Source organism: Oncorhynchus masou, chromosome 21 (assembly GCF_036934945.1).
Source record: "Oncorhynchus masou masou isolate Uvic2021 chromosome 21, UVic_Omas_1.1, whole genome shotgun sequence".
Lineage (NCBI taxonomy): Eukaryota > Metazoa > Chordata > Actinopteri > Salmoniformes > Salmonidae > Oncorhynchus > Oncorhynchus masou.
Genome location: NC_088232.1, coordinates 12,836,223 through 12,846,393, shown reverse-complemented (window position 1 = coordinate 12,846,393; position 10,171 = coordinate 12,836,223). Strand labels below are relative to the sequence as shown.

The 10,171-nt window shown below is 39.0% G+C and overlaps 1 protein-coding gene across 1 annotated transcript in view; it reads right to left on the bottom strand.

The window, feature by feature from the left end:
- Positions 1-780: 780 nt before the first annotated feature.
- LOC135507820 (microsomal triglyceride transfer protein-like) overlaps positions 781-10,171 on the bottom strand; it is a 39,469-nt gene continuing 30,078 nt past the window's right edge. Inside the window, exons 13-17 of the mRNA XM_064927499.1 lie at positions 9,487-9,608; positions 5,101-5,328; positions 4,626-4,750; positions 2,262-2,432; positions 781-2,118 (exon numbers count right to left, since the gene is read on the bottom strand). Coding sequence (XP_064783571.1) covers positions 1,971-2,118; positions 2,262-2,432; positions 4,626-4,750; positions 5,101-5,328; positions 9,487-9,608 — 794 coding nt within the window. The 3' untranslated portion in view covers positions 781-1,970. The remainder of the gene's footprint in view (positions 2,119-2,261; positions 2,433-4,625; positions 4,751-5,100; positions 5,329-9,486; positions 9,609-10,171) is intronic.

Here is a 10,171-nt window from a genome sequence, read left to right as displayed (position 1 = left end):
GGAAAGCTCAAAGCAGAGTCTGGGTAGTTCCATACTTTTTCAATTTGTCAATGACGGAGACCACTGTGCTTTTGGAACCTCTAGAAATGGTTTTCTACCCCAGCTATATGCCTCATCACAATTCTAACATCTTGCAGATCTACAGACAGTTCCTTGGACTTCATGGTACGGTTTCTGCTCTGACATGCACTGTTAATTGTTATAGACAGGTGAGTTTCTTTCTTTATAATGTCCAAACAACTGAATTGGCCAAAGGTGGGCTCCGATCAAGTTGTGGAGTCATATCAAGGATGATCAAAGGAAATTGGATGCACCGGAGCTCAATTTGAAGTGTTATAACAAAGGGGCTTGAATACATACATAATCCTGTATTTCATTTTCAATACATTTGCAAAAAAAAAATTAAAACATGTTTTCACTTTGTCATTATAGGGTGTTGTCTGTAGATGGTTGAGAAAACAAATTATTTAATCTATTCTTAATTCAGGCTGTAACACAACAAAATGTGGAATAAATCTAGGGGTATGAATACTTTCTGAAGGCACTATCTGTAAATATCCCTTAAATGTACTGTACTTCTTCCCATACCTTTCTACTATGATTGGCATGCGTTAAAATGGTCAAACTGAACAAGCAACACAGGAAATCTATTATCATTATCATCATAATCATCTAAAAATTCAGGTAAACCATTGTTCTGATAGCTTATCCAAGTGGGCAGAATGGCCATGTACAGGTCAGTAATGTTAGTGGGAAAGGTCAAAAGACATACAATTTCCATTCTGGTTTTCATAGCTTTATTGAAAATAATCTTACACCTGCACACTAGTGTAATGCCAGAAAAGCACTGCAATGGAACATAGTGGTTCCAGTACACTCTGTTGTTGTTGGTCAAGTACAAACCCTAACAAACTGATCTCAAACTATGGTACAAAAAAATATATCAAAGGCTTAATGTAATAATTATAATATCAAGTCACATTTCATATGGGACACAATTATCTAAATAGGATCAATTACAAATGTGTAAATAAATTAATCAGACACTTTCCTGTTGATATACATGTTTAACATCCAGAAGTTAAAAATCATAGAAATGAATTCAATAAATTAACCCTGTGTTATCTGGTCTCATGTAACAGCTCCTTCAAGCTAGCTACAGAGTGAATTAAGTACTGTAAACATTATTTTACATTGTTACGCAATGACTTAACTGTAATTCAATCTTTGCAGTCTTGGAAACCACATCCATGTCTTCAATTAAACAAACAATCTAGAAACTGTAATGTGAGCATTTATGTAAATGCCAGTAAATTCAACCACAGCATCAGCTCACCCAATGATATGTACCATATTTACATAGGTGAATATTGTGTTGTATCACTTAGCTATATTGAGAATATGACACTCATATACCCATATAAATAGATATGCAAACAAATTCATAAAAAGGCACCAAAGAAATTCCTGATTTGAAATAAAACGTTGAATTAAGAATGTAAACATGCATGTGGTGTGATACAGTAGGTGTTCCTGGAAAGCTTTAACATTTAAAAAATAATAATAAATAACTCTTCAGCTAGAATGTCAAGTAGGACTCATTGGAAGAATAACCCTATTACACTATTGTCACACTAAATGCATTGTGGAGATCGAAAGGGAGATAAATAGTAGTAAACAGCTAGCAAGTTAGCCGCTAGTTAGCGATTTTGCAGTAAACAGAACTCTGATGTAAGCGATTAAATAAATGTATGCAATTTCCAATCAGATCAACAAAAGAGGCACAAGACAGTTCACTTTTGCCATTTTACAAATGGTCATATCTTAGCTAGCTAGCATCCATTTATCCGCCTCATACAACACACTGTTTACACTATGACGTAATAACAAAATAGGATTGTTGGGCCATAACTCTCTACACTCTGCAAAATATCTTCCATCTTCTTACCGATGGATAAACACGGAGAAGACTACCAGTCTGAGTCAAACACCCTCTTGCACATGTTGGAATTCTCCTGGTGGAGAGGGAACTCCGAGCCAGGCAACAGCTGCTTGTGGCCCCTGCGCGACACGTAGCTCTTCCCTGATGGCAGGCTCTCGTATTTTGTTAGGAACTCACTGCAATAATGGACAATGTCAATTCATGAACTATGTAATCAGAGACTGTACAGGTGGAATTATGAGCCATTTTCTCATTCCTAATTCACTGAAAATACAATGTAGAATTCACTAGGCTGCAATTGGTCTTAGCCCTGGCCTACCTGAAGGGGAAGGTGGTCTTGTCCATCTGCATGCACACCAGGAAGGGGTACTCCGAGAACTGGACCGTGGTGATAAAGTCTAGAGACGCCTCTGTCTCAAAGCTCACTTCCATCCCAGTGCGCACAAAGTCCATGTCCACGGTCACATTCCCGGTCACCACCATGGCTCCCCTGCAAATAGACAATTACAGATGACAAATAAAAATGGGTAGATGAGAACAATGTGTTTTTTCTCAAATAAAGATACATTTGCATTTGGCTAGCCTTTGACCAGTAAGATGCCTTTTAACTCAGACAATTAACAGGGGTGACAAAAATCTCTTACAAACTTGAGAATGTCTGAATATGAAACCGCTATCGTCGTATTTCTCTGCTTGAAATCTCAAAATGGCCACTGCCAAGCCGTCTGAAAAACCTGTACGTCTCTCTGTGGAAGCATGCCTTTGGCCTAGATGTCACATGGGTTTGTTCTGCTCACTTGGGTTTGTTCTGCTCCTATAGATAGCCTGCTGGTCTATTATCAGAGGAGAGGATCCATACACCTGCCTCTGCCATTCCCCTTGTTGACTTTGAGCCGACACAGAATGCCACCTAAAATGCCATCGCGAAACAAAGACCAGGAAAGTCTATCTACAGTATCCAGATCAGCGTTCCAACTCTAGGAAGTCATGAATCGAGCAACCTTAATGTCTTCAACTAGTATATTTGGAGGAACAATCCCAATGGCACTAAGATCAGACCAACCAAATCACTTCTTGGATAACATTTTTTACAAGACAAAACAACTTGACATTGTCAAGACCACTAGCCTCAAATAGGTGATGCAAGCACTGGAATTAAATGTCTCATAGTAGGATTGCTGATCTTGGATCAGTTTTGCCTTTTTGAATAAGATTACAGCATGGACAGGGGAAACCTGATCCTAGTCTGATAGCATGCTATTCACGCGCCATTCGTTTGGGGTGGAGATCAAAGAAATGAAGATGGTGTGGTGGAGGTGTGTCTACAGATACACTGTATTCTGACCTTCACTCCCTCATAATTCCACCATCTTTATGCGCAATGAAATGATGAATAAGGTCCAGGAATCTGTCGGTTCCATGTGGAACATCTACTTTGTTTTTTTTTAACAAAAGTAGTAACACCATTCTCTATGCACTGTAATTTACAAAAAAAATGGTAAGTGCTAGGTAAATGAGTAAACCTTTTGGATAAGGGAATTGTAAATATCAATCAATCACAATAGTTTTAGATCTATTTTACCTTATGTACGCTGGAGACAAATACAAAACAAGTCATATGGCAGCAAACTGAAGTATACCAACATATCACCTTTTCCACAGTGAAGTTGATGAAATGCTGGGCTTAAACTTGAAGGCTTCTGCGCAAATGACAGTATAGGTCCAAACCTACAGAGTCGATTTATATTGCATTGATCCCTAATATTCTGAACCGTTGTCTCCATACATTCTACTGAGTCTGTAGAGAAAATTCTAATTTAAAAAAAAGGTACACCAAATTTAAAGGGATGGCTTTAGATAAATGTACTGAAAACCCTATAGAATGAAAACTCCATGAGAAAATCTGTTGGCCAGCAAGTGGGGGGGTTTTCAGCAGTTGAATTGAAATGTATTCAGAGCTCAAAAAGGGAACCACGCCTGCAAAGCCCGCTACGCACCTGCATAAGGTAAGTCTGAATACAAACTTCTGAGACGTGCGTAGGAAAGGCTTGTATGTACTAAATCTGAAATCGGGCCCCTTAAGAATACGGTCCCTGATTCCTGTAAAGTCTTAGAATCTAGATAGGCGCTTTACAGTTCCATCACTGGATTATGTCATATATTTATCTACTGGACCGATGATGTTTTCTGGCCATTGTGTTTGAATTGACAGCAAGCGTCAGTCAGTCAACTACTCTAATCTAGTGCTGAATGAAATGATGTCACCTTCACATATATCTGATGGAGACAAGAATAGTCACGGAGACAAGAATAGTCACGTAGCCAGACGCGAGCTTGCTCTATGAATCATTGGATGAAATTAATCAGGTGTCATTTTTAGATTGTGCAGTTAACGTCAATCTGTCAATCATGTATTACCCATTGAGTTTGTAAATGCTGCACATGTAGACTTAAGCATAACATCACTTTAAAAGTCAAGTATAGTGACCTATTCCATAAAAACGCATTGGATTGAATCTTGGCCTTTTTCTCTAATCTGAGCCCACCAAAAGATGATTATTCCAAATTATCCAACAATAAGCATGACTAAATCCATTCAGCTGGCAACATTTGAGAAGAATGCTCCAACTGAAAGTGTTTTTGGTTGCATTCTGCCCATCACTATTGAACCCAGGTTCCCTACTTGTTGTTGACGCTGGTCTTTGACTCCCTGTACCACAGGCTGACCTCCATGCCTCCTGAGATGTCGATGGCCAAACCACCCTGGAACTCGGCATTGGCCTTCAGCCCAGACTGAAGCTGGATGACCTGAAATGATGTAGGAGAAGAGAGAAAACAGGAGTGAAAGCACAATAGCCGCTTGCCCAGCCGGGCCAGTGAGTGCTAGTGTCAGAGAGGTTTGAAACCAAGTGGCTGAAAAAGGCAGACAACTAAAATGGGGCCTAGGCAGATACCGACACCTATAATAGTCTATATGAAGAAATTTGTAAAAAAATGTCAGGAGGTATCAGTGACTGTATATGATACAGAAGAACAAGTTGAATGAACTCAAAGTTAATTTGTGTGTTGTGATTTATTAAAATACATTTTAAATAAAGTTTGATTGACTGATTGTTTGATGGATTGACTGACTGATTCATTGATTTAAGAGTGCCAACCTGGGAGTGGTCAGTGAGCAGGATCAAGCCCTTTACGACGTTCATGGGCTCGCCGGACATGGAGAACATCTTGGACATGAGGTCACTGTAACCCTTGAAGAAGGTCACAGGCCGCAGCTGGACGTCGAAGAGTAGGGCCGACATCCCAGCGAAGGACTCCAGGTCCTCCTCGCCTTCGTCCGGCTTGGCCGCAATCAGGGACTCCATGCCTTGCGCCTCAATCGCCACCTGGACAGCGAGAGATAAAATATGGCAATCAGAATCTAAGTGTCAACAAGTCGGCAATGCTGGTTGGTCCACCTTCCTTAGTTGAGTGCAGCAAGTCAGTGTAAGGTGGAGTTTCCCCTAAACACTGATCTTGGGTCAGTTTGGCATTTTTCCCAATAAAATAAGCTGTACCTAGGGCAAACTTATCCCAAGAGCATGCAAGATCTTCGCTTCTGCTCTTCTACATGACTACATATACAGTGGGTATCATAAGTATTCACCCCCCTTGGATTTCTTCACATTTTATTGTGTTACAAAAGATTTCATTGTCATTTTTGGTCAATGATCTACAGAAAACAGTAACACGTGTTACAGATTATTTGAATATTAAAACACTTATGTTCCATGATTAGAAAAAGATTCACCCCCGAGTCAATACATGTTATAATCACTCCTTTGACAGCAATGACAGCTGTTAGTCTCGAAGAGCTTTGTACACCAATATTCGCCCATTATTCTTTTAACAATTATTCAAGCTCTGTCAAGATGTTGGGGAGCATGGCTAGACAGTAATTTTCAAGTCTTGACAAAGATTTTCAAGCAGATTCAAGTCAAAACTGTAACTTGGCCCTCAGGAACATTCACTGTCTTCTTGGTAAGCAACTCCAATGTAGATTTGGCCTTGTGTTGTAGGTTATTGTCCCGCTGAAAGGCAAATTCCTTATGCAGTGTCTGGTGTAAAGCAGACTGAAGCAGGTTTTCCTCTAGGCTTTTGCCTGTCCTTAGCTCTATCTCTTTTCATTTTATCCTGAAAAACTCCCCAGTCTTTGCAGATGTCAAGCATACCATGATGCAGCCACCACCGTACTTGAAAATCAGGAGTCAGTTACTCAGTGATGTGTTGTGTTCGATTTTCCCCATACATTAAAGCTTTGCATTTAGGCGAAAAAAAGTGTATTCCTTTGCATTTTTCCTTTCAGTATTAATTTAGTGCCTTGTTGCATACAGGATGCATGTTTGGGAATATTTTTATTGTGTATCTTTTTAATCTTCTTTCCATTCATTTAGGTCATTATTGTGGAGTCACTTCAATGTTGTTGATCCATCCTACATTTCTCCCCCCCCCCCCCATCACATTCATTGAACTAGCTATTCTCCGTAGCTATTCTAAAATTGCCAATGGCTTCATAGTGACACCCCTGAGCAGATTCCTTCCGATCCTGCAGCTCAGTTCAGAAGGATGACTGTATCTCTGATATGTCTGGGTGGTTTAATACATCATCCACAGCATAATTATTAACTTGACCATGCTTAGAGATATTTAATGTCTGATTTGACATTGTTACTCCTCTACCGATCACTGCCCTTGTTTATTAGGCTTTCGAAAAGCTCCCTGGTCTTTGTAATCTGTGCTTGAAATTCAATACTTGACTGAAGGATCTTACAGGTGCTGTAAAAATGTCAACCGCTATTATTTCACACAAGTGATTCAATGTAACTTTTTGTGATTTGTTAAGACAAATTTGACTCCTGAGCTAATTTAGGCTTGCATAAACAAAGTGGGTGAATACTTATGCAACGACTATGTTCGTTATTACGTTTTTATAATAATAAAATATTATTTTGACTTCGACAGAGTATTTAACTTAGGTCAATGACAAAAAAAAGACCACCCTTGGAACGCAACAAAATTAGAATACTTTTGATACCCACTGTATAATATTAAAATGATCGAGGTAAAACCCTATAACAGAAAATCGCTTTGGATAAACGTTTCTGATAAATGACATAGAATATAATGACACAATGATAGTGACATAGTGCCTTCAAAGTATTCACACTTCTTGACATTTTCCACATCTTGTTGTGCTAAAGCCTGATTTAAAAAACAAATACATATATATATTATTTTCACAAATTAAAAGCAGAAATGTCTTGAGTCAATAAGTATTCAATCCCTTTGTTATGGTGGGTCTAAATAAGTTCAGGAGTAAAAATGTGTTTAACAAGTCATAATAAGTTATATGGATCTATTCTGAGTGCAATAATAGTGTTAAACATGATTTTTGAATGACTACCTCATCTCTGTACCCCACACATACAGATAATTGTATGGTCCCTCAGTTGAGCAGTGCATTTCAAAACACAGATTAAACCACAAAGAGGAGGTTTTCCAATGCCCCACAGAGTAGAGCCCCTATTGGTAGAAGTAGACATTAAATATCCCTTTGAGAATGTAGTGAAGTCATTAATTACACTTTAGATGGTGTATCAATACACCCAGTCACTACAAATATACAGGCATCCTTCCTAACCATGTTGCCAGAGAGGAAGGAAACCGCTCAGGGATTTCACCATGAGGCCAACAGTGACTTTAAAACAGTTGCAAAGATTAATGGCTGTGATAGGAGAAAGCTGTGGATGGATCACCAACATTGTAGTTACTCCATAATACTAACCTAATTGACAAGGAAGCAAGCCTGTACAGAATAAAAATATTACAAAACATGCATACTGTTTGAAAAAAGGCACTAAAGCAATACTGCAAAAAATGTGGCAAAGCAATGCCCTTTTGGTTCTGAATACAAAGTGTTATGTGTTGTATTGGATTAGACCCAAACATAACAGAGTACCACTCCTCATATTTTCAAGCATAGTGGTGGCTGCATCATGTTATGGAATGCTAAGGACTGGGGAGTTTTTCAGGATAGAAAAGAAACAGAACGGAGCTAAGCACATGTGAAATCCTAGAGGAAAACTTGGTTCAGTCTGATTTCCACCAGACAGATGAAGATAAATTCACCTTTCAGCTGGACAATAACCTAAAACACCTAAAAGGCCAAATGTAAAAGTAGACATTAAACATTATGATTTTCGGGAATATATATAAATAAAATGCTAGAATTTTTGTTCCCACTTTGACAGAGTATTTTGTGTAGATCGTTGACAAAAAAAGACAATTAAATCAATATTAATCCCACTTAGTAACAAAACATTTGGAAAAAGTCAAGGGTGTGAATACCAGGGTAATACCACAATTAACCACGCCATCCCAGGACCTCCACATTTCTGTCTGTAATAAAGCCACCTGCACACTCAAGTGAAATCTAGATTAGAGCCTAAGGAATGCATTTCAATTGACTGATTTCCTTATACGAACTGTAACTCAATAAAATTGTTGAAATTGTTGCGTTTATATTTTTGTTCAGTACAGTTATAGCTAGCTACCTGGCTAATATCCAGCCCTTGAGATACCTAGCTTACTGAAATATCTGTGACTATTTGCCAGTTCTACACTCATTCTCAAAGAGTTAGGTGGTTTTTGTTTGGGGGATGTCTGTTGACACGGCAGGAGTCAAGGAATGATAAAAAAAATTCCCACTGTCAGCGGTGTCTCTCTGCCACTTGCTACTGTAGGTCTCTACTGAGCTAGTTCGTTTCACCTTTCTCAGTCATGGGCGGAGTTTCCCGCTGGACAGAGTAGTGAATGAATGCGCTGCTAACAAGCCAATTCTGGGGGAGCAGGAGAACATAACGAGAATACATGAATTACTCAAGATTGCACTCGTTCGTAGAGGTAGGCGTGATTAGAACTCAGATCAAGAAGTCTCCTGAGCGTTGATCAATTCTTGGAACGCAATGATAAGGGGGTAAATGCAATTTCACAAATAAAAAGGTGCGTAAATTGCATTTACTCTCTACTACATCCCTGGTTGGGTCTGGCAAACCCCATTTATAAATATCAATATCCTGTCAGGAAGGATTAAGTCTACATTTGCCTTGCATTTTAGCTATCAAATTGACGTTTGGCGGCGCCTAATCAGTCAGTTCTGTACCTGCCTAGCACCAGTGTGGGTGGAATGAGTGAGCTTGCCTGGCAAACAGAGAGCGAAATACATGAGGAAATAAAACTTGCCTTGAAATTAGATCACATTTTCCTAATATTTTTCATATTGACATATTTGATCATTTTCTGTTCTCTTATTTTAATTCAAGTATTTTCAACTAGCAACTTGAGAAAATGTCTGACTTAAGGTATTCCAGTACTTGAATTTCAGAGTGCCAAATTCAAGTACTTTAAGCTCCTCAAGCACCTTGTGCGAACCCTAGAATACTTTCTGAAGGCACTGTAAATATAATAATTTCTTCATTATCAATTCACCAATTCATTCTCTTTACCTGGAGGCCATGTAGCATGGCGCCGTTACTGGCTCCGTAGATGTTCATGTTGCTCCTCCTGAGGACCCCCGAGCCAGAGTACAGAATGTCCAGACTGTAGGTGGTAGTGGCATCAGCGGTACCTGCAGGAAGTTGACTTAGTTATAAACATAATAATAATACAGTAATTAAAACAGAGCCTGTGACGGTGCCTCATGGCAGCAATGACTAATCAACTCTGACTATATGACATACAGTGGTTCCTCCTTTAAAAGTTGCTGCGTACTGCAGCACAGCTTACATGGTGCCACAGAATTCTATGGTACGTTATTTAAGTGCCAACCACGAGTACCATTAATGCTAGTTAGTGCTAGTTTGACCACCAGAGAGCATCTTTGAGAACCATTTGATAGCCTTCAATAGTGGCTGTACAAGAGAAATTAAAACCTTTTTTGTATTAACATAGTATATGGGACTGATTAATAAATTGTATTAATTAATTTGATTAATATTATTGTGTTTCTATTCCAAGAAAAAAAAAAGAAAAAAAAACTGAGTTTCTGTTAGGATGGAACAGAAAATATGGCGTTGTACAACGTGACGGTTGGGAGTAGGCTACAGTATTTGGCTATTTAGCTAAAGAATCCCTGTGTCGTCCGGGTACGCGGGAGACCGAGGTTCAATTCCCAGATGGGGAGGAAGGAGC